The 24,398-nt window shown below is 40.5% G+C and overlaps 1 protein-coding gene and 1 pseudogene across 19 annotated transcripts in view; both read right to left on the reverse strand.

Moving 5' to 3' along the window:
• The window catches only part of LOC122872334 (major facilitator superfamily domain-containing protein 6-A-like), a 93,959-nt gene that overhangs the window by 55,584 nt on the left and 13,977 nt on the right, over nucleotides 1–24,398 (reverse strand). For 14 of the 19 annotated variants that reach the window (XM_044188437.1, XM_044188433.1, XM_044188441.1 and 11 more), the window contains exons 1-6: nucleotides 12,902–13,171; nucleotides 10,580–12,044; nucleotides 5,694–5,791; nucleotides 2,520–2,681; nucleotides 2,134–2,232; nucleotides 747–1,039 (exon numbers count right to left, since the gene is read on the reverse strand). In XM_044188437.1, the coding sequence (XP_044044372.1) occupies nucleotides 747–1,039; nucleotides 2,134–2,232; nucleotides 2,520–2,681; nucleotides 5,694–5,791; nucleotides 10,580–12,042 (2,115 nt within the window). In that variant the 5' untranslated portion in view covers nucleotides 12,043–12,044; nucleotides 12,902–13,171. Of the gene's footprint in view, nucleotides 1–746; nucleotides 1,040–2,133; nucleotides 2,233–2,519; nucleotides 2,682–5,693; nucleotides 5,792–10,579; nucleotides 12,045–12,190; nucleotides 12,827–12,901; nucleotides 13,206–24,398 lie in introns of those variants that run through there. The other 5 variants (XM_044188421.1, XM_044188422.1, XM_044188424.1 and 2 more) reach the window with 4 other exon arrangements.
• On the reverse strand, nucleotides 13,906–19,540 carry LOC122872337 (annotated as a pseudogene).

Raw genomic sequence — 24,398 nt, forward strand, 5'->3', positions numbered from 1 at the left:
ACCACATGCGTTAACACACTGAAGAAACCCTGTACACCCCCCACCGCACACACACGGGTAGTTTCCCATCGACACTTTGCACGCAGAAACGCCTCAACTTTCTTCTGTCTGAGTGTGTGTGTGCGCAGCCAGTTAGCGGAAGAAGTGTCAGAAAGGGTTAGTAAAAGTTTAAGAAACATTTCCTACAGTCATAAATCTATCAGACACAACATAAGGAAAAGAGTATTATAATTATATGACATCAACTATTGCTGCAGCTGCACGAGCATATGTCTATTTCCAGTTACTACACACGTGAATATCACCTTAAAACATAAAAAAATTATCCAAAACGTTTGCTTACAATTTCACATTATGACGTGAATATTAGTTTATTTTTATTATTCTTTGTTAATTACAGACCTGTACATAACTCTGTGTATATATAGGATCACTGTATAGTTGTATGTACAAGACAAACAGTATATACTAGACTTGTACCAAACATGTACAGAGTATTACCAGGCCCTATTGTTGTATATATTTTGAGTTTTATGTGTTCGTTTAATTTCTAGTGTGGATTTTAGTTATTTATGTTTTTGACTTGGCTGCTGTAACAATCCAATTTCCTACTGGGATTAATAAAGTATACTCTCTATGTCTGAGACCGTACAGATGATAAACCCTTTTGATTTAGATAAAAACATGACCTTACCTCTGGCACTGTTTTAATTACAGTATTTAACATATTTTGTATTTTTGTTCACCTGCAGTGGTTGAGTCTCCGGAGACGGTCCTCCACCCTTCGCCACGATCATCATCTCCCGGATCTGGACGATGGCGAAGGCGATGGTGACCCAGGGGGCTCCAGCGAGCACCCATGCCGGCTTGGTCACGTCCTCCTGCTCTTCCTGGTGTTTGGTCTTCTTGACGGGCAACACGGCAGCCTGGCGAGCCGGGGCGGGGCTACCGAGGGTGTTGTCACTCCGCACCAGGTCGATGGTGGCGATGGGAACCGGGCTCGAGGGCACTGGGATGTTCTCAGCCAGCATTTTGTCCTCTGAGGGAGGACGAGGTGAGAGGAAACGTTACAAAACAAACTGCCTTAACTTAAATTTATACGTCTATTAGATTCAGACATGTTTCAAAAAGTCTGGTAGTATTTTCTCAACTCATTAGAAGAGCCAGAACGGCTTCTATAGGACAGCAAAAGCATCGAAAACAAGCCCCAGGCAGAAAGAGGAACAATGACCAAAAACATAATCTAAACAAGCCGTAAATAATTACACAGGAAAGTAAAAAACAAACTGGATAATTTAAACATGGGACAGACCTGGAGACCAGCTGAAACCTACTATTTTAAAGCTGCGTAAATACAGAGACAACACAATGTGCGACAGGCAGACTTCGACTACAGTCGCGTCTTTGAAATGAAAGTGCTAATTTTGGATGACATGGCGGAGGGAGAGATTAGGGCAACATGGACTGTAAACTGTAGAAAGAGAGCTGGAGGAGGTGGACTTCAGTCAAACCTGCAGGTCTGCACTAAAACCTGCTGAAGTGGATTGAAGTTTACGGTTTGCGTGCTACCTTTGGACAGTTTTTAAGTGTTATTTCTTCTATTTCCACGTGTTGTCAACGGTCCTAATCTCATTAATATCACACACACGATTAAAATAATCATATAAAGAATGACGGGCAGTGACTGCATCAGAAACTATCCTTTAAAAGTATAAACTGAATAGTTTTATCTCCAACGGACGCCGACTAGAACAGACTCAGTTCATCTTGGTTCGATCAGTCGTCGCACCCAAATCATATTTTTAATCAGCTCAAAAATGGCGACGTGTGTCCCCACTTTTAAGTTAATGTAATGATTTTAGTTTATAGTTTTATGGGCTGCGCTTTGCAGACCAGTTGTAAACACAACTTTAATAAATTAGCCTTGAATTAGCTTTTATTTGATTATGTTAAATATCCTATATAGCCCCCATTTTACTCCATTACTTTAAAAATGTGCCTTCCCGTCCACATCCTGTAAATGTACACTAACTGCGTATTGATATACATCTTTCACCATATTTTATCAGCTCTCTGGCACTGAACAAAAGGGAAGCTGTGAGTTTTGGACAGAAGCAGTGAAGTTTTTCCCACCGTTGTCTTCAGTCTTTCCAGTCAGACATTGGATGAAGGAGAACATGAGGAGGATGACGAGGGAGGCCATGCCGATTCCTCTGAACGCCGCTGCAGCACCTGCAAAGCAAAGAGCCGTCACCAGGAGGAAAACTGGAAGACTTCATTCAGGAGTACTATTGAGTTTTACTTAAAGCTGGAAGAATCCATTTTTGGCCGTCAAGAGGTAGTAAAACAGCTGAGCCATCAATATATCGCTTTAAATATATATATATTTTGCTTTTACAAAAAGTTTTTCTGCCCTAAAGAGGCCAAAATAAAACTGATTTTGACATAAGCCAGTCCACTATATTACAATTTCAGCTCCCGTGTGCGAGTATGACGGCAATCCCACGGCCGGGTCGTACCAAAGTAATTGACGAACACTCCTCCCACCATGGCTCCACAGCCGCGGCCCAGGCCGAGGTAAAGGCCCTGCAGGATGCCCTGCGCCGACGTCCTCAGGGCCGGAGGGACCGCCGCACTCAGGAAGGAGATACAGGCTGCCCAAACTGAGGCGTGGGTCACACCTGGAGGACACACAAGGGACAGACATGGTTCACAGCTGGAAATACTCGCATTTATTGTTGGTTTTAGTCTCTTAAAGGGATTTGTTGATGATATTAAAAAAGATAATAGAGACAGCCTTTATCTATAACTTAAAATTTCTAATATTTTGGGGATGAGTACGCTTTGAGATGATTTACACAAAGAAATAAACACTGTCTTGAGGAAACGATGACAAGTCCGACAAACTAAAGGTAAATTTAAAAAGCAGCACCTGTGAAAGACAGCATTTAAGCTACAGTATATCACAATAACCAAGAACGACAGCATCTTTGCTCAGCTCTGGTTGCGTCTTTGTAAAACTGGTTATACACAAATCTGGGAAGCCGTCACGTCTGAAAATCAAGCGAAATGGCCGACTTCTATCTTGTCGAAGCTGTTAGCAGAAGATTATACACTGCTGTTGCCTGGAAACAGTTTAAATATATTCATGTGTGACATAAAAATAAATACGTACAAAGTTTGTCAGCAACCACCGCACAAAGTGAAACCAACCAGCCAGCCAGACTCAAAAGTTACATTTTAACTTGTTTATTTGCTCTAAAGTAAGATTTCAGGTCTTTGAGAGAACAGCAGAGTCTCCACATTCGTCTTCGGGTGTTTTGGCTCCAGTTTCAGTGGTAAAAATCACAGTTTCTTTACCAGGGTTACTGAAACCGAGATCACAACACACCACAAAGTAAAATATGATTCAACAGTGGGACCATTATTAACAAAGCATAAGCACTGCTTTGTTTAAATCTCCTTTACAGCGCATTACTCTGTCTTTAATATTTTTTGCTGTTCTTATTTTCCTTTCAGTTGTAAATGTTTTATTATAATTTTATTTTACTTTACTTTCTTTGTTTCATGTCTACTTTGAACTTATTCGAGCAATGTTGTAAAAAAAGTTTTTTTCAGAAAAAAAAACTTAACGCCACCAACGTTTCTGGGAGAAAACAGTTTTTAAAACAAGGTTTTGAGATTGTTCTTTGGCTTTCAGACCACAGATGTTACATTAAAAGCCACTACTTTACCGTCATTACAGTAATCCAATATAAATATATACTTTATATTCACCTCTGCTGTCATTGTTACAGTAACTCAAGAGAGAAATACTTGTATTATAATAACAATATTGGCTTGTTTATCAATAATTAATGTCATTAAAGTAACTCAGAACCAACATTACCACCATGGCAGTAATTAATGATTGATATATAGGTTTATTACAGTAAATCAAAAGTTTAATTGCAAGTGGTATCCGATTTAATTACATTATTTTACTTCATATATTATTTGATGTTTTTATTAGAGCTGCAGATATTAGAGAGAAAATGCCAGATTATAATATTTATAACTGTTGGTGTCGGTTTATAGCATTTATTTACTTACCACTCTGCTCAAACATCTCCGAACATGAAAATAAAACCTGCACTGACGCTTTTATTTTGCCAGCAGTTTAGCTTCCTGTCTGTTGCCTGAAACACAGCGTGTCACATGACCACCACGCCTTCTTAAAAAGGGCCAGTCGCAGCTTATCACGCATCATGTGCTCGAGGGAAACAACAATCTCTCGTTGAAGCGGCTTTTCCTGGTATTTTCTGTTGTGCGGTGATGTTATCAGCTCGCACAGGATGTTCTCTTGTTGAACGCACTCAGTTTCAAACGTTTTTAATTGTTTTACTTGTCGGCTTCACAGTCAAAACATGGCGTCAATTTGAAGCTAAAGTATTGAACTAGTTTTCACTTGTTTGTTCTGTGAGGCGTCAGTGTTTCCTCAGGGCGGACATCTCAAACAAACTCTTACAGTTCCCTGTTGATCTACAGTTGACTATCCACTTTACTTTCATTTTTATTATATTAACTCTTTCTTCAAGTCACATCTTTTGTGATTTTTTAATAACTTTTACTTAATTTTTACGTAATTTTACTTCTTGCAATGTGACCAACTGATTATTTATATTAATAATATCGATCATTTGGGAAATAAAGCTTTTTCTGCTGCTGCGGTCTTCTGTAAATATTCCCTAACATCAAACTACAGAAGCATCATTGTTTTCATGTTAGTTGGATTTTTTCCTACTTAAGCGCTGGTAATTTCTGAACAAAATAATGATTAATGTTTCCTCATAAAACTTGTGCAAACACTTTATTTTACAGGTCCCATGGTTTCCTATAATTTCACATAAATTTCATAGGAAGGTTCCTGGAAGTTGCCATAATTTGGTGCCAGTTAAAGAAAAAAATAGACATGTAACACTTAAAATATTACAGTATTAATGGATATTTTTCACTCCTATTAATATTCTTTGGGGGATAATCACACCTTAAGTTTTGGAACTACAGCTCCCATAATGCTTTGGGGGATGTAAACAGGAAGTATAATGCTGCCATGTAGACTACAACTTGAGCCCTGTTTCATTAGCCTGTATTTGTTTGCATTTTGGCACATTGGCACTATAAAAAGTATGCCGAATTAGCTATTAGCAGTTCCTGTTTGCAGTGTACCCATTAAATGTACAGACAACTATCACTGGATTACTTTGATACTGAAGAAAACTTTAAAACCTGATGATTGTCAGGCCAGTTCTGGAGTTACAAGGAAGTCACACTGAATCTAAAAACGTGCGTATCGCGTCCGTGTGTTCAGATTTGACTGAGTTATGACTCTGAGGAGGAGTGCGGCAATGGATGCAAATTATCAGTGTGTTTAAAGTGACTTTCAGCTGCACTGTTTGACTTAATTAACATGCGTCCTGTACAAGCACAAAGGTCAAATGAGTGTTTTCTAAGCTTCCTCCGTGTGTACAAACTCAGCGTCTGAACTGCAGCTCCAGCCGCCTCCCACTAACCAGCAGACCCTGCTTCACTGCAGTTACCGAACCAGGCTGTCAGAGGCAGTCTGATAAGCGACAGCCAGGTTCCTGTCCTGTCCCATGGGTCCCAGCTTCCCACAATCCCCGCCTGCAGACAGAGAAAAGAGTGCACGTTACCCTGAAGGACCTCCATCGGCAGCACGATCCAGGCGTTTTCCAGGTAGGAGATGTACAGGTAGCGAGCTGTGTTGCAGGCCAGACCGATGTACAGCACCCTGAGAGGGAAAAGATGGAGGACAGGGTGTAAATATATAACATTTTGGGACTTTATGTGGAATTAACTACTGCAGGTGGTACTCTGGGCGACGTTAGACTAATGTTGTAATACTGAGGGACAGTCAAGAGAAACTGTGTGAATGTTAAGGCTCTTTTGAAGCCAACGAGTAGTTTGTTGCTTATGTTTTGGGGAACTTATTAACGTTACTGCAGCAGCTAGCCAGAGCATCTCTGAGCTAGCGTTTGCGTTGTTGTTGTTATACGGAAGCCCGCTCTGCCGGTATGCGTGTTGCTGCCTTGTGTAAATCTACTTGATAGACCTGAAGGTAACGATATAGCTACGTGTGAAAAATAAATGGTCAAGCTGCAGGAATTAATTTGCCTGGCAATGTTGAGTAACTTCGATTAGCACCCTGCAGCTAGCTTGCTCAGACCATAAAGCTGTAACGTTAGCGGCCCGCTGGGCGGTGAGGCCGAGGCTGATACGGATTTGGTTTAGAAGTGGTTATTGAGCCGATATGAACACTAGACTCGGTTAGCTTGTTATACAGAAAACCGCTGGGTGAGCGTGAGAAGCTCACGCGCAATGCATCCTGGTACATGTAGGCCGGCAGTGCCGCTGAGGAGAACTCTCGATATATAGCATGCACTGAGGAATTGTTTCAACGGACTACATTTACCATCCACATTAGAGGTGCCGGATTTTCCATTTAAGTACAATTTTGAATGCAGTACCTTTATTTGAGTACTTCTACACTGTGGTACAACTACTTTTACTAAAAGATCTGAGTGCTTCTTCCACTACAGGTGTTTAGGGGTCGTTTCCAATATTCGAGTATGTTCACGCTCCTAAAGAACTGAAGCATTCTGACATTTTCTGTTATTTGGTGAACGTCTTTGCTCTCACCAGGACAAACAAGCTGAACTGAACACGACACACCCTCAAAATGTTCACTTGTTCATCAGGATCACCTCAGCGTTTGTTCATCCAAATTCGGTTTGCTGAGCGCGCGCACACACACACACACACACACACACACAGAAAGACAGATGACGCATGGTTGAGTGACAGCTGAGGATCTCTCGCTAAAAACACGAATCATTTAAAATCCACAGCAGGTTATTTACTAATGTGAGCCTCTTTTTAGATTCTCCCTGACGATTAAGGGATTCAAACCGGCGATCATTTAGTCACTCAGCTCCCGTTAGCTGTTAGCCATGTTTCCCACTGATGATAATAATAATAAGAGCTGCTAACCACAAGATAAAGCTGTTAGCTTGTGGCTATATAAGTCCAAAAAAGGAATGCTAACAATGCTAACGCTTGACATACTGGAGGTAAGGTTATCAGGTAACACTGATTTATTACGGTGATGCATTTACACTCAGTCGCAGTCTAATACAACAGTCCTGCCACAATGTTATCCGATTTATATGAGGTTAGACTAAATATTAGAATTTAGTAGTCTGCCCTTTATTTTCTGGAATAATTGATCGTTTGTGAGAAAATTGTGAAAAATATCTGTCACACATCCATAAAGTCCAAGTTAAAAATCACTTTTTTGTTTGATAAACAGTCTTAAACCCCCCAAAAATATTCAATTTAATATCACAAAAGACAGAGAAAACCATTACAAATCAGAAGCTGAAACAAATGAAATCAACGATTGTTTTTTTTTTTAAAATATAGTTGCTGATTAGTTTAATCGTTTGTCCAGCAGAGGAGCTATGAGCGAGGATGCGCAGGTGAATCCTTTGCAGAAGTCTTTTCGGCACACGTGACGTATAAAGGAGGCGTAACGACGGACAGATGTTGCAGTTGTGCCACACGTCGTATTTAACTGACGTCGCATGTCAGGTGGGAGGGGCTAAGTAGCGAGGAGAGGAGGCGAGGACGTACAAACTGAGAAAGCCAACAGGAAGTGCCACGGACTGCAGTTCCTCGAATGGCCACTTGAGGCTGGCTCCAAAAGCGAGTCAGTCCCCACAGAGCCGCACGTTAAAACTTTACAGCAGAAATAAACGTTTAGAAAAAGGTTTTGGTCTCTGTAGCTAATTTCCCCCATTCATGACAACTGTGAGGGGGGGCTTAATTTTTAAATAACTCACCCGTTTAAATTATAATAAGGCTTAAAGTTATGCATAACTAAGGACGTGGCCGCTTTGAGTGACAGGTGGCTCGCCGTATGCAGTCTACGGGCAAAACCAACGACGTGTTAGTCCGTCTCTCAATACTGTTTGACTTCCTCAAAGGCTCAGTAATTTCCTAAAACAGCTGCTCACTCTAGTTTTTAATCAAACAAATGCATTTGTTAGGGACTATTTTCAGCGGTGGATTAAGTGTAACCTTGCTGAAAGCAGTGAGGCGGCAGCTGAGGATCTTTCCACCGCTAACAGTTAGTTTAACGCAGCCTCTGACGACAGGGTCAACACGGGACACCTGCAGCCGGAGTGACTCATTAACATCCTCTCAGCTGTACGACGACAGATCAGACGCCGCAGACTTTCCAGTAAAACAGGAAGTGTGTTTTCAGCCGAGTGTCACATTCTCACACACTGAGGACGCTGAACAACACGAAGAAAACACACTTAGTTGGATTAGTGAGATTAACCTGCAGTAATACATGTCTATACCACGTTATGTCTCCGTTTTACCTTCAGTCAGTTTGACTTTTATTTTGTTTTATTTGTACGTTTGTAAGTTGAGATGGATAAGTTTGTATTACAATATCAGAATAGATTGTAATAAAGTAAATTTAATTGAAAACATTTACATTTACAAACATTTTATAGATAAAATACTTAGGTAGCAATGTCCATTATTAGCTAATCCAGTGAATTTAACGCTTTACAAATCGAGGTACCTCATTGTTAAATAATGATCTATTAAAAAGCTCTTTATTTTCCTTTATTTAAGAATATGCTAAATAAGATAAAGTTATTAAACTGAGACTAAAATAATAATAAGTATTGTTTTAATGTTTTTCACAAATTCTGTGTTTAAAAGGATTATTTCGACATTTTGCTGAGAGTTAGATGAAAAGATTGATACGACTCGCGTCTGTACGGTAAATGACTCGTCAGATATATTACACAGTAAGAATGAAGCTGCAGCCAGTTAGCTTAGCTTAGCATAAAGACTGGAAACAGGGGGAAACAGCTAGCCTGGCTCGGTCCAAAGGTAACAAAATCCACCTGCCAGTTCCTTTTAACATTAACATGTTGTATCTTGTTTGTTTTAATCTATACTGAAGTGAAATAAACGGTGGTGTGAAAACGGAAAATTGAGGTTATGTGCCGGACTATTTCTTGTAGCTTCGTCAAACTCTTGTTAAAAAAGCGTATTTCACACAAGCAACTGTACAAGAACTAAAAACTAAAAGAAAACACAATGTGAAATGAGCAAAATTATGATTTAAAATCAGGAAATGTGTGAGAAAATTATTAAAAATTATTAAAAATGATAAACCACAAGTGGCTGCAGGATAAATGTGAGGGGTCGTGAGATAATTACCAGGATAGAAACCAGAAAAAAAACTTGTCTGCTACACAAGTTCTGGTTATTTTTTTCAGATTTTCCTCTATTTTATCTCTAAAAATAAAATAAAAACAAAAAATAAATATGCTGAAGCGTGATCACAAGTAGACTTTGGAGATTCAATATCCAGCCCTGATAAAAATTAATAATAACAAACAGCAGCAGTTTCTTTAAAATAGTCACACACAGGCAGGTGTATGTCGTTTAATTAATTTTAAAATCCTTTTAAAGACACTCCTCTCCCTTCGACGTCGCCTCCTGTTGACTCAGGAGTTGTTTCAAACAGCAGAGACGCCGTGTGCTTCCTGTGCAGGTAACCGAGCTGCAGCCTGGAGGCCTCGCAGCTGAAATGTCACACCACGCTCTCAAATGTCCCCGCTGCCTGCGGAGGCCCGGCCCCCGAATCTACGCCGACAAGGGACGCAACCAATGACAGCGCTGCCTCTAACGTTCACTCTCCGCACGGCAGAGTGGAGGACGGAGTCGACGGCTCAGTTTGAAGCACTTCCTGCTAAAAGATGCTTTAAGTAGTTCATTTTCAGGCTGGAACTCTAGCTGCTGGCTATTTAAAACAGGAATAACCAAAAACATCTTAGTTTCTCATTAAAATATTTATTTTATACTGGTAAACTATTTCCCTGCAGTTAGCAGGATATTTCAAGGACTAATTTTCCTAATTAAATTAGTTGAAAAGATGTGTTTTTCGTCAGGATCAAGATCCAGGAGTTTTGCAGCATTTGTGCATGTTTAAACATAACTTCTCATGAACTGCAGCACTTAAATGATTAAAAACAATCTGCTACATGTGTATTTAAATGCAGATTAATAATGTGCACGTTCTATAATGACATTTAGATGATTTTAAAAGAGTTTAAAATGTCCTTGTTCGCTGAGAAATATAGAAAAATTAGTCTGTATGCTGCATTGCAGTTGATCAATAGCACCAACCGGTAATGAAGCCGAATGCGCTTTTATTTATAAAAATCAACAGAAAATGATTAAATAACAATTTTGAGAATCAATTCTGTGATTCCAGCTTCTCGAATGTGATGATTTGCTGCTTTTCTCTGTTTTATATGATTGTGAACTGAATATTTTTGGGTTTTGGACGAAACGAGGGATTTAAAAGACGTCACTTTGGGCTCTGGGAACTCGCTCTTCACTTTTTTTTAATGACATTTTATGGATCAAACACTTAACAGATAATCTGCCAGTCTGCATCTTATTTTCATATAATCCCGTGTCTGACCTGACGTGTCCGACCAGCTCGATGAACTTGTGGCTGGTGAAGTAGGTGCCGAGCTCCGAGACGTGGCTGAGGATGGAGCAGACCCCGAACAGGGTGGTGGTCCCCTTCAGGTCCTCTAAGTGCCAGTACAGGAAGGTGAAGACGAAGCCGTAGCCGAAGCCCATGAACCAGGCGACGAAGAGGACGGAGCTGTAGCGCACGCTGCAGAGGAGCTTTAGCAGATCGCTGTAGCTGAACTCCTGAGCGGCGTCGGGGCCGATGGGAGTCTGGTCCGAGGACTCGGGTAACGGTCTCGGGCCCTCCGCCACCGCCACCGCCGACACCCCCTCTGGAAGCTCATGCCGGTAGTCGCCACCTTTTTCGAAGTAAAACTGAGTGGCAACAATGAACGCCACGCCCATCAGCACGCCAAACACAATGAAGGCGATCTGGTAGTTGTGGAGGCGGAAGTCGGGCATGGTGCAGCCCACGCCGTCGATCTTGGCGTTGATGTGTGTGTGGTCGATCCAGATTCCCACCAGCAGCATGGCCAGACCCCAGCCCAGCGAGCCCCACATCCTCTGCAGGCCGTAACGGTCGCGAGCTTTACCGAGGTACTGCAGGGTGACGGTGTCCACGATAGTGACGGCGGGAGCGCTGAAGAACTCGCCCACGATGATGACGAGCAAGATGAGCAGGAAGATGGACTCCACCTGGTCCTTGTTGTAGATGATCTGGTACTCCTTTGGTTTGGTAGGAGTAGAGGAGGCAGTGGTCGTGGCGGGGAGGGTGGTGTTGGCCGGCTTGAAGGGAGCTGAAGTTGTGTTGGCGTCTACGCTTCGCTCTCGCCTGTGGAGCACGCTGACATAGGAGTCCAGGTCTAGAAGGCTCCGGCGGCTCCTGGTGTGGTTGGTGGAGTTGCTCGGCTGCCAGACGGTACTGCGCGGGAGAGTCGTTATCACAGGCGGCGCCGCCGCCGTCGGAGGTGCGGCGCCTTTTTCCTCACACTTCATCTCAGCTGGTTTGACGAAGCCGATGCCGCAGTTGAACACCAACCAGCACAGGACAGAAAACAGCAGCAGGGCCTTCCCTTTCTTGAAGCGGTCCGCCACCACGCCCCAGAAGGGGGCGCTGCAGAACTCGATGAAGTAGCGGATGCCGACGAGCAGCCCGCTGCGGCTGGCCGACATGCCGAGCTGCTTGTAGTACACGGCCAGCAGGGGGTGCAGCGAGCCGTAGGCGGCGTAGAAGAAGAAGTAGAAGACTTTGGAGACGAGGAGGTGGCCGTTGACGCGGAGGCACATCCTCTCGCAGCAGTCTATGGAGTCCGGGTTCGAGGCCGACGGCTCCTCCGGCGGCGAGCCCGAGGAGGGGGCCGCCTGCCGCTCCATCGACAGGGTGTTGAACGGCTCAGCCAACACATACTTCCTCTTCTGCTCCTCCTCGTCGTCCGTCAGGATGGCGACCTTGTCGTCAGCTGGCATATCTGGAAGATAAGGAAATGAGGGTGAGAGCGGCTGCTGCGACGTTCAACAAACAAATGATGTTGAATTTATTCGGCCAGCTGGCAGCCGCGTCTGCTCTGCCATGTTTGGCAGGAAACCAAACACAACCGCCTTAAAAATAACTCACTGGAGTCTACTTGTTAGTCTAGTCCAGCTTTGACAAGTATAGTGGCTTTTGAGCTAGACCTGGTCCGATGTGGTCTGGATGGGCAAAAAGCAGTGAAATCGCCTTTTTTGTTGTTCAAATATATAAAATAAAAAGCTTTCACGAATCTGAAGCGGTCTCTGGAGTCTACTTGTTAGTCTAGTCCAGCTTTGACAAGTCTAAGTATAGTGGCTTTTGAGCTAGACCTGGTCCGATGTGGTCTGGATGAAAAACAAAGCAGTGAGTGTGACCCCCTTCAGGGTCTTTGGAGGTCCTAGACCCAGTACTATGCCATGAGGACAGTGAAACGGATCATTAAAGCGTTAGTGATCTATACATCAGTGAAATTACATCCGGTCAGATGAGCCTCCCACGACCGCTGGAGGGGCCTCGGACCCCAGTTTGACACCCGCCTGTCCGTCACTGACGGTCCATGCGGAAGTAATTGGTATCTTGAACAAAGCCACTGTTTGTTTTAGCCGCAAAACAAACCAAATTCAATACATTTCTAGAAAGGAAAATTAAGTAAATGAGCTAAAATGGCGTTAGTAATTTCGAAAAAACAACGTAACCCGGTTAAACGGGCAGGAAATTACTCTGACGCGTTAGCTTCTGTCATTTAAACCTCATTTAAAAAAAAAAGACTAAACGTAAAATAAAACACGGAATTTAAAGACAAATTAACTGTATTACCTGCTCAGGTCACCACTCCCATTAAACTATGACTGCGCAGTTTCTGTTGAATTTCTCTCTCGTCGGTCGGACATTTTTTTTCACACAAAACCGGTCATAATCATTGCTTTAAACATGCGGGTAATGTTTAAATTTAGCGCAGCGTGTTCATGTTTTTATTTTAATGTGAATTTAAAGTGTTTCCCCGGCTCCTCTCGCTCTGTATTGGGAACAACAGCAGCTCGTGAAGACGGAGCTCCCACCTGTCCCGAGACTCAACCGTCAAGTCCGCCATGATGTTACGGCTTCCGGTCGACGCTTCCAAAATAAAAGCCAGTGTTGTTTTATACTATGTAATATTATTATTATTATTATTATTATTATTAAAGGGATGTTTATCGAATTGGAAACTCATTTTTAACCCAACGCGATGGGATGATTTGTCAAGTGGCTCTACAATACAATATAATGAAATCAGCTTTTGTTTAAAAATAATACTCAACCCCTAATATTTCACTTAACATTATAATATTGCTTTTTTTGTGCTGCACACACTCTTTACTGTTAATTGTATGACTTAGAAAAAAGGTTGTATTTCCTGTACATAGCAATAGATGCCCTTAAAGCACTTCTGTACATTGAGCATTTTGACCATTTTCAACTATTTTGATAATTAATTATTAATTTAAATAATCTTTTAAGCAAAAATGCAAAAACACTCACTTGTTCCAGCATCTCAAATGTAAGATTTTCTTTGTCTTATGATAGTAAATTGATTTGGGCCGTATAAAAATAGAAATCTAATTACCACAACAGGCATTTGTCACTATTTTCAGACCTTTTATAGACCAAATGATGAATAAAATAATCCTACAATTAATTGATAATAAAAATAGTTATTACAGCCCTACATTCAGTACTTATTAGTACATTTTCACCTGTATTTTTTATGCCTGTTGGTAGGTGTTGTTTATTTGTACGGACAGTCAAATTCCTTGCATGTGTCAACATACTTTGCCAATAAATTCAATTCTGACACAAATGTTACGCTTTTATTTTGTCAACATCCGGTTTGCCTGCAGTGCTAAATTCAGGGAGCAGAGCGACTAAATGAAGCTCTCCAGTGTCTCAATTAAAGGGGAAACTTCCATTAATCACATAAAAACATCAATATATTTTTAAGTGACAAGGTACAGACTGCAGGACTCTGGTATTAGTTCCTACGGAAACAACAGAGTATAAAAATAAAACATTAAATCGCAATAAAGAACATTAAACTCACCATTGAGCAGCATTTATATACCATTTAGTGCCCTAGACATACTGTCACTTACTTCAACAGCAGTTTATAGCAATATTAAGCTGATTTTCACTTGTAAACACATTTGAGTGAGAAATGCATTATTTTAACCTCTTAAAGTCTTGATTTACCCTCAAATTTCCCTTTAAGTTTCTTTAATTTTAGGGGTAAAAAAGCTTTTTCCACAATATATTCTGCATCAGCTTGTTTAAACTCTACACTGTGTAAAACGCTCAAACCCAGAGTGCCACGTTTTTATCTCAACGTGGCATTTTTAGTCATTTTGGAAACTTTGGCTCTCTTATATTATATAGAAGAGGCTAAACTAACATGTTAGAGGTGTTAGAAACTCTGCCATTATCGTCTTTTTCCAAGGCAGAGGTCACATTTTGTTATAAAAAACGATCAAAAGAGATGTAAAGTAGAATAATTAATGCTGATTTGAACATGGGCGGAGTGTCAGATGGGTGGAGTTTGCAAAAAGCAGGACAATGGGAGTTCCTGTAAAGCGTCATAAAGTGAAACTACCAGGAAACAACAAATGTCCTACAATGATTTTCAGTGCATTAAATCTGTTTTACCTGCAGGGGGCACTGTAGACTTCTATTTTATTGACACAGCTGATGTTTCCTGTTTTTCTGTGTTGTTTTTTTTTTATTGGAAAATATGAAAATGTGGGCAAAAGTTTGTCTTAAATGAGACATGAGACACAATTAAATGTCACAAACATCCCATTTAATGTTTTCCGAACCTGGAGTCACATCAGGAACATTAACCACTGCTGTAATCGCACCACATCTGTTCACAAAAAAAGCTATATTCACCATTCAAACATTTAAGATGAGAAAATAAAGCTTTTTTTAAATTAATATACCAGTTAAGTTTTGGGGGGGAAACTCCATAAATATACTGCATTTCACGAAGTGTTTTTATTCTGATAATTCCCTGTACGCTGCTGGTTTAAAAGAAAGCTTTTTTGGTGTGAAGCAGATGGGAAATCCTTCGACAAAATGAACCGCAGAATCTGAAATCTCTTTCCAGGCGTGCAGATGTTGCTGTCGGAGTTAAGCAACGACGCTGAGGCAACAGCTGCCTGAAAGTCAAAAAGCTGTATTTTAATCTTTAAAGTCCGTAAAGAAACGACAGAAAGAAATAAGACTGTGAAATATTTCAGAGACAGAAGAAAGAAAGACGTGCTTCAGTAGTCCGACTCATCCGACAGCTCTCCCTGCTGCGTCCAGTGCTTCCCCTTCTTCTTCTTCTTCCTCTTCCTCTCGCCCATCAGCATGGCGGCCAGCACGGTTATCACCACGGTGACGGTGATGATGAGCACGGTGACCGTCTCGGCGAGGCACAGCCCCGTGTCCACTTTCATCAGCCGGTAGTTCTCGAGGACCGGCGGCGCCTTGCAGGTCAGGTTGTAGTAGTCGTCCAGGAAGAGCCTCTGGATGCTCCGCAGCTTCAGGAAAACTCTCTGCAGGTCGCAGTCGCAGTTCCAGGGGTTCCCCTGCAGCAGGATGTGGGTGCTGTAGGTGTGGATGCCGAGGAACGTCTTGAAGTAGACGGTGGACAGCTGGTTGTTGGCCAGGTTGAGTAACGTCATGCTGGTGAGCGGCTTGAAGACGCCCACCTCCGTGTCGTTGATCTGGTTTCCGGCCAGGTTGAGGACCTCCAGGGAGCGCAGCATGGAGAAGATCCCGCTCTTCAGGGACGTGAGCCGGTTGTCCTCCAGGTGGAGCTGCCGCAGGGTGCTCATGGAGGAGAACGACCTCACCTGGATGGTGTGGATGCTGTTGCTGGTCAGGTTTAACCTCTGGAGGCCGTCCAGGTGCAGGAAGGTCTGGCTGTCCAGCCTCGTCAGGCGGTTGTGGGCGAGCTGCAGCTCCCGCAGGAAGGCCAGGCCGACGGAGAAACCTTCAGTCAGGGTGGAGATCCGGTTCCAGCTCAAGTCCAGTTTCTGCAGGAACTCCAGCTGAGAGAAGCCGCCGTCCTCCACCACGCTGATGTTGTTGTTCTGCAGCAGCAGGACTCGGAGCTTGCGGTTTTTGCTGAAGGAGCGTTTGGGGACGACGGCGATGCGGTTGTCGGACAGGTCGAGGAGCTCGGTGTGGGGGGGGACTCTGCCGGGCAGCTGGGTGAAGTTAGCCCGGGAGCAGATGGTGAACTTCAGACTTCCTTGACAGTCACAGCGCAGCTCGCACCAGCTGCCGCTGGACCGGGAGGACGCCTCCGTCACCACCAGGAGGAGGACCAGGAACCCCTTCATGGCTCCACGGCTCTCTGAAAACAAGCACCGAGAGGAGTTTACTATTTAGTGACCTCTCAGAAGCTCATGTCAACAAAAGGAGCTCTACTCTTATCAGCTGGTTTATGTTTTTTTACCTTTAAAAGACAAAAGAGACGATTAGAGAAGCTTTAAGTACATTATTTACAAATCCCGTTGCCCCATAAAGGTTCAGTTCATTTTGTAAAAAGAAGAGTTTGATGAAATCTTAAGTAAAGAGGTAAAACTGAAACACCAAAGTATGGTTCACATTCTGTATTACCTTGTCATTTTCAATTTAAAAAGTAGCAGTGGTTTGTTTTATGTCTTTAACCACAAATCACATAAAAATCAAATGTCAGACTATTGAAACTCTCTGCATTCATTTTTGTTAAAGTTACATGTGGAGTAAAGATGCGCATCATCTGTAATCACTGTAAACTGCAATCAAAGCTGTTTTGAAAAGTGCTGTAAAAATAAAGTTTATTATTATTTAGCATTAAAATAGCAGCGATAACGTCGCTTTGACCAAAATGAATGCAGACTTGATGTGCGGTGAGATGGATTACACGTCTCGAGAGTCTGCTGATGGATTTTCATTTCGTACAGAAGCGAGAGGAAACCAGTGGCTGTCTTGAACAGCTGGAAAAATATTTAGATTTAAAATCTAAAACACAGCAAACACTGTTTGTAAAATAGTTTCCTGTGATGCGAAGCATATGTGAATTGTAGTAAACAGGATAAAACCACTGGTATGTTTCTTTTAGGGCACCATAAAATTACAGTGTTATAACCTTTAAAACCTGCTTCTCTACATGCAGCCATCAAATAAAGGCAAAAATGGCAAAATAGGTTTTCTGTGGCACCAAAAATTGGTTTTGATAAGGTACAAGAACCAAAAAAAGGTGCTGAATCAGTTCCAAGTCTAGGAAACATTAAGCTCCTCTAGAAGATAAAGAAGAGTTTTTCTTTAGACGCTCTTATCCGGAGCAAGGAGAAAAAGTATACTAGCCTATTACAGTCGTTACGTAGCCGGCCGTACTAATGGTTTTAAAAGCAAACAGGTTGCAGCACCACAGGGCCGTCATCAGGGTGGAGGTAATACAAACTAAATAAAGGCTTTTAATATTCTTGCTTCTCTTTTTATTTTCTTCTTGCTAAGAGTGCCTGAACAAAGTTTCTAATATTACTGATCCCTTTCCTGTCACAAAATCTCAGTAAAAAGATGAGGATAAAAAGAGCTACATCTGCTATTTCCCTGCTCGCTTTCCTGGAAATGTTCGAAAAGGTAAAGTGTAAAATAGTTATAGTGTTTCAGGTTTCGTCTTACCAGCAGCTGCTCCCGTGTTTCCGTCTGTTTTACCTGCCGACGGTCGTCAACATGCAGCCGACAGCAGGTGGAAACTGGACGTGATGGAGGCGAGGGAGGGCGGGTTGTCACGGGCCGGAGAAGCCGACGATCGACACCACAAAGACAGAGAGATGGAAAGAGACAGAGAGAGGAAGGGAGAGGGGAGGGAGCGCTCGTCAATTATTCACCATGGATGTGGGAGGGGGTTAAGAGATTGAAGCCAAACTGGGCCACAGAGCTGAGAATTAGAAGGTCTGCACAGATTTGATTGATTGCAGGCGGACGGGTGTTTATCTCCACGTTGTTCCCGGGTTTATTTATAGATTTATACGTTTAATCAAAACCAAAAAAAAGGGAGTCAATAAGTGTTTTTTTTTTTACAGTCTAATAATCTTTTGATCTGGATGAGTGTCTTTGGCTAGAAAGGTTTTTTAAATTAGAGGAAAAAGTTTTGATGTTTAAAATGAAAAAGTGCTTTTTAAGACTATGTTTATAATATATATATACACACACACATTGAAATATGCATGAAACATATCAAGTGAAACACACTCTCTGTTTACCACCACTAATAATGTAACACAAACATGAAATATTAATGTGCTTGACATGCATTATATTTTATTAGAAACAGTTCTGTTTTGTTCTCTTCAGTAAAATGATACGAGTGGTTTGTTGTGACTTTTTGTTTCATATTGGATTCAGATACACAAAAAGCATATTGATTGCATACAGTATAATACATTTATGTTATTATTTGTTATATTACATGTTTTATTTTACCATTACTGACTAACTGACATACTGCTTTGATGTATTTATTGGGTATTAATGTGTGTTTATGTTTGGTTCTTCGTGATCTTAATAGTTTGATATTGTTGTGACAGAATCAGTTTTTATTTTGAGTGTATTGTCGATATACCCGGTGTAATCAATCAGTTTTTATTATATATCGGCCCTGATGGATACCTGACAGCTCTGAATGCAAAATATGCAAATGCGTCATTTGTAAGACGTCAGATATGCAGGTTTTCTTTGTCAACAAGGAAACATATTCAACTCATCAACACATCTACTTTCCAAGTGTCCCTTACATGTATGTTTTTATGTTCTATGTTTTCTTTGATCCAAACTCTCATGTAGATTTTTGTTTCTGAACTTGAGCTACATTTTGAGTTTGAGTCCTCTGGCCGACACCTGCAGCTTCAGTTCCTCGATCTGACAACATGACAAGCAGCCGAAGTTACGGAGGTCAAAGGTCAGGGCCTGCTCTTTTGGGTGCCTTGTGATTTTCCAGTGATTACGCTGGATTACGGACCGCAAATCAACGGCTAAGGAAAGAAATTTAAAGGTATCACATATAAATGAATAAGAGAGGAGAAAATCCACCTGAAACCAAAAAGAAAAAGTTTGCAGAAAAACCTTTAAACTGAAATGTTAGTTAGTAAAACATGCTGAAGCTGAGACTCCTCCCCGACAGATATCAGAAGCGAGCTGCAGCCCAGATGTTTATTCTCATCTGTAGGATGAAGCGCGGACGTATCGGACAGATGACGAGCAGACCTGTTGGTCACCGAAAGAAAGATTACACTAATAACGTCCAAATCCCCGGCCCAGATAAACCACTCTCTGCCGCCGCTGCAGCCCCCGCCCGTCCACCTCCATTAATTGAGGAATCGGAGCTTGCAGGCCAGTTTTTAACCCAAGTTCTGTTTGGTTTTAGCTTTTAGCTGAGTCAAACATTTCAGGCATGTCTTCAGTCCGTAACGGAGGACGCACGGGTTCATGTCACGATGTGTCCGAGCTCACGTTTTCCCCTCAAAACCTGGAATGTGTTCAAGATTTTAGTTGTTTTTTATTAGTTACTTAAAATCTAGTTTGAAATGTAGAGGACGTTTTCAGATCCTTTACTTAGGTAAAAGTACCAGTACCACAATGTGAAAATACTCCATTACAAGTAAAAGTCTTGCATTGAACACATTACTAAAAGTACAGAAGTATTATTAGCAAACTACTTTAAGTACTTAATGCAGAACAGTGTGACTGTTTTATGATTATTATTGGTGATATATTAATGTTTAAGTAGCATTTTATTGTTGGACTTTTTGGCTTTTTAAGCCATAAAATGCATCATAGTTTGTAAACTCGTCACCTGTTTTGTACGTAAAATCTTAATTTGTAAATAAAAGTAACTCGTGACTCCAGCTGTAGTGGAGTAAAATGTATTTCCCACTGAGAATCAGTGTAGTGGTATAAAGCAGCATAAAATGGAAATACTCAAGTACATGTACCTCAAATCTGTACTCAGGTATGATATGTGAGTAAATGTACTTAGTTACATTAATAATGAGGCCACTGTGAGATCAGATTTCTGAGGAATTATTTCTTGGAGGAGGCTTATAATTTTATATAACGTCCTAAAAGAAAAACAGGGTTTTTCTGTACTGCATCTGCCACTCGTTGGTCCAGTGAAAGTCAGCGTTTTATCACCTTGCCGTCAACAAAGACCTCTAATAACATCATAAAAAATGTATAAGCTTCTATCATGAAATAAAACATTAACCTTCAGGGGGAAAAGACAGCAGTTGCAATTTATTTAATGAGTGTTTAGACACTCATTAACTGATTAAACTGATCACGAGACGAGATGCGTGGCTTGGCTGGGAGAAAACACTTTAATGGCTCAGTTTAGCAGTTTAAACAGATCCACTTCACTTTACTGTAACTTTAAAGTTTCCTTGCAGCATGCAGTATATAAATACATTAATATGGAAACTATTTACAAATAAAAATAAAACTTATGACCTAGAAACAGGAGCCAAAAAGGGTTTACCTCCTTTGATTTGAAAGAATTTTGTCTAATATTGTGTTTAATTAACCAAGAAGTTGAAGCAAAAGTCTGACATTCTTGAGAAGACTGATACCGCTCTCAAGTTTGTACGGTTAGCTTAGCTTAGCACAAAGACTGGAAACAGGGGGAAACAGCTAGCCCGGCTCTGCCCAAAGCTAACGAATTCCACCTACCAGCCCCTCTAAAGCTCACTGATTAACACGTTATATCTCCGTACAAAAACCAAAGTGTAAAAACAGCAAGTTGTGGTTTCACGGGGCCGGACTGCTTCATGTATTTTGTGTCCCTCTTTGTTGCTTACATGAATGAAAAAGGATATTAGTTCCTTCAATTATCTGCTGTCCTCCACACAAAAGCACTATTTGTTTACATTTTGTGTATTTCTTAACGGTTTTGTCAGTTTTTGGAGACGCTGGAGGTGCAGAGTCCTCACCTGTTCCCTCCAGACGGTGTCAGTGATACAGTAGTGTTTCCTCTCACAGATATTGGGTATCTGCAGGGATCCAGTTTCACAGCAGCCTTTGACTGGACCTGGATAATCGTGCTGCACAATAACAGCAGCTGGACTTCAGTTACCCCTTGATTATTGCTGCCATCAACGTTATACCCTGTTTAGGGGTGAAAGTCTTGGACCCCCCAGGAAATGACAGATTTTAGTTTTATTTTAACTTAAACACACACAACCAAACGCTGGTATATAACTTCTAAACAGATTCATGAACCGTGGCAGAGGTGCAGCACAAGCGCTGTAAATACAGAGCTGATTGGACTCGTGGCGTCGACTTAATCTTATAAGGAGCTTTAAAGTATCTGCAACTTAAAGGGTCAGCTCACTCAAATCACACAGCGGAGGTGAGGGGAGCTTCGTCTCAGTGATCAATTACGTTTAAAGCTGTTTTCAAGGAACCATCTTTCAGCTAAATACATAATTCATTAATAAATGATGACATTAATATGAATTATGATTAGGAATTATATTAATTTGGACATTTTCATTAATATATTTATGAAAATACAACTTATCACACTATCTCTACTAATACTACTGATACTACTACCATTCCAAATGACTTCTTTACTTCTAGTACTACTCCTACTACCACCTGTACTTCTACTGCTACCTCTACTTCTTCTATTAATAGTACTTCCAGTACAACTACAGTACTACTGCTACTCTCCACTTTTCTACTACCACCTGTGCTGGTACTACAGTACTACTGCTACTGGTACTACTCTTCTACGTCTACTAGTACTTAAACTATTATTGCCTGTACTATTAATACTATTAGTACAGTACCTCTACTACTCGTAGTTGCTAGTTAACTGCTATCACTACTTCCTCTGCTACTACTATTACTGCAGCTTTTACTAGTTTTACACTTCTGCTTCTACCTCTACTTCTTCTATTACTAGTACTTCTAGTTCATCTACAGTACTACTGCTACTAATATACAGTAGTACCACTTACCACTAATGTTTCTACCACTACGACCTGTACTACTACTACTGGTACTATGTCTGCTGGTACTTACTAGTACAACTACCTCTACTGCTTTTACAACTACTACGACTACTACTATTGCCTGTATTGCTGCTACTATCAATACTATTACAACCTTTACTACTCCTACTGCTAGTTGTGCAACTGCTGTCACTGCTACTGTTAATTACACCTGCTAATTAACGAGTTAAGGAGGATGCTGGCCAAACTACCTGCCGTCTTGGACAGTGTCTCCCACCCGCTCCATGACGTGCTGGTCAAGCAAAGGAGCACCTTCAGCGGAAGACTCGTCCCCCCACAATGCACCACAGAGCGCCACAAGTCATTCCTGCCTGTGGCCATCAGACTCTTTAACTCCTCCCTCTAAGTGTCAGTCTGTATGACCCGAAGTCATTAAACTGGACATTGATCATTACATCTCCGCCATAATTAATAATAATTGTGCAATATTCTGTGTACTACTCCCGTGCAATATTAGTTTTCCCTTGTTAGTTTTTCTTATTTATTGTATTGATATTATATACCTCTATTACTCTTGACAGTACATGCACCTCCGCTTATTACTATTACTTATTACATATGTGGTGACACTGTATTTTATACTGTACTTTCATCATCAACCGGTAAACCCACTTGGTAGTCGACACTTAGTTTATCTTATACTTATACCCACCTGGTACTTAATTTATTTTCTGACCTGTTTTATAGTGTTTATAGTGTATCATATCGTTTGCTGGTACTTTCTCCTGTGTGCACTGACGTAAAGGCGAGCTGCTGTAACAAAGAGTTTCCCTACGGGGATCAATAAAGTATTTCTGATTCTGATAATAATCTAAAAATGGATAATTTGTGATAATCTAGCAACATGTGGCGTTTGGGTGTCTGTTTGTGAAATGGAAATATTGCTTATATGTGTACATGCAGTATACAGATACGGTCTGTGGTCGACAGTGTTTAATGGCCGCAGACTATCAGAGAGCAGGAGGATTACAGTGAGGCAGCGAAGCGCGTGGAAGCTGCTTCGGCCTCTATGAAGACGCTAATCGTTAATCCCTGTGGACGAGGATTACCTCCATGCTCTGCTGCTGGAACATTAAAGTCCCACTCCATCTTCATCTAGCTCGCTGTCACTGGGAGGTCTGGTTTTCTTGTTAGCGTTTTCTTTGCTGTTTTAAATGTAATTTGTCATTTGAGCATGAAATCATCATTCCACTATATTCCATTAATTAATTTGGCACGTTTGTCCAAAGCAACTTACAATAAGTGTATTCATTCAAACGAACAAGAGCTAGATGACAGTGAGAAGTACAATAAAATGTATTTTCTCCTCTGAAATGTACAATATTTATACGTTTTGTTATTAGTTTTGAAATAACATGATGTACAGTATAATATGTTTTATCAATAAATATATTTGCTCAATCATTTCTATCTTTCAGTGGGAGAGATGGATGTGAAATTGCACCAGGTTTTAACCAATACATAGTTTTGATTGATTTAGCTTAAAGTTAAAATAAATGTTAATAATAATAAAAACTGAAAACACGCAGCCACAAAATAATAAATCAGTGTCAAAAAGAGATTATAGCAATGGCCAGCAGTGGTGGAAGAAGAACTTTTTTACTTTAAGTAGAAATACCGCTCTGTAAAAATACTCTGTTACAAGTAAAAGTCTTACATTCAAGATTATACTTAAGTAAAAGTATTTACAGCAAAATGTACTTGAAGTATTAAAGTAAAAGTACCTTCAGGGAGTTATATTATTATATATATCATATTATTACTGATGCTTTAACATGTAAGCAGCACTTTAATGTTATAGCTGGTGGAGCACATTTTAACTGCTTTACATGCTGTAAAGTTTAATCTGTAGCACAGTATCATATATATATATATATATATATATATATATATATATATATATATATATATATATATACACACACACATATATATATATATATATACACATATATATATACACATATATATATTTATATATATATATACACATATATATATATATACATACATATATATATATATATATATACATATATATATATATATATACATATATATATATATATATATATATATATATACATATATATATATATATATATTATATATATATATATATATATATATACACACATATATATATATATATACACACATATATATATAAAATCATATTTTATAAACAGATCACATGCTTGGTTTGTAAAATCTTACCTTATGTAGGCTGA

The sequence above is a fragment of the Siniperca chuatsi genome, linkage group LG24 (assembly GCF_020085105.1).
Source record: "Siniperca chuatsi isolate FFG_IHB_CAS linkage group LG24, ASM2008510v1, whole genome shotgun sequence".
Classification (NCBI taxonomy): Eukaryota; Metazoa; Chordata; class Actinopteri; order Centrarchiformes; family Sinipercidae; genus Siniperca; species Siniperca chuatsi.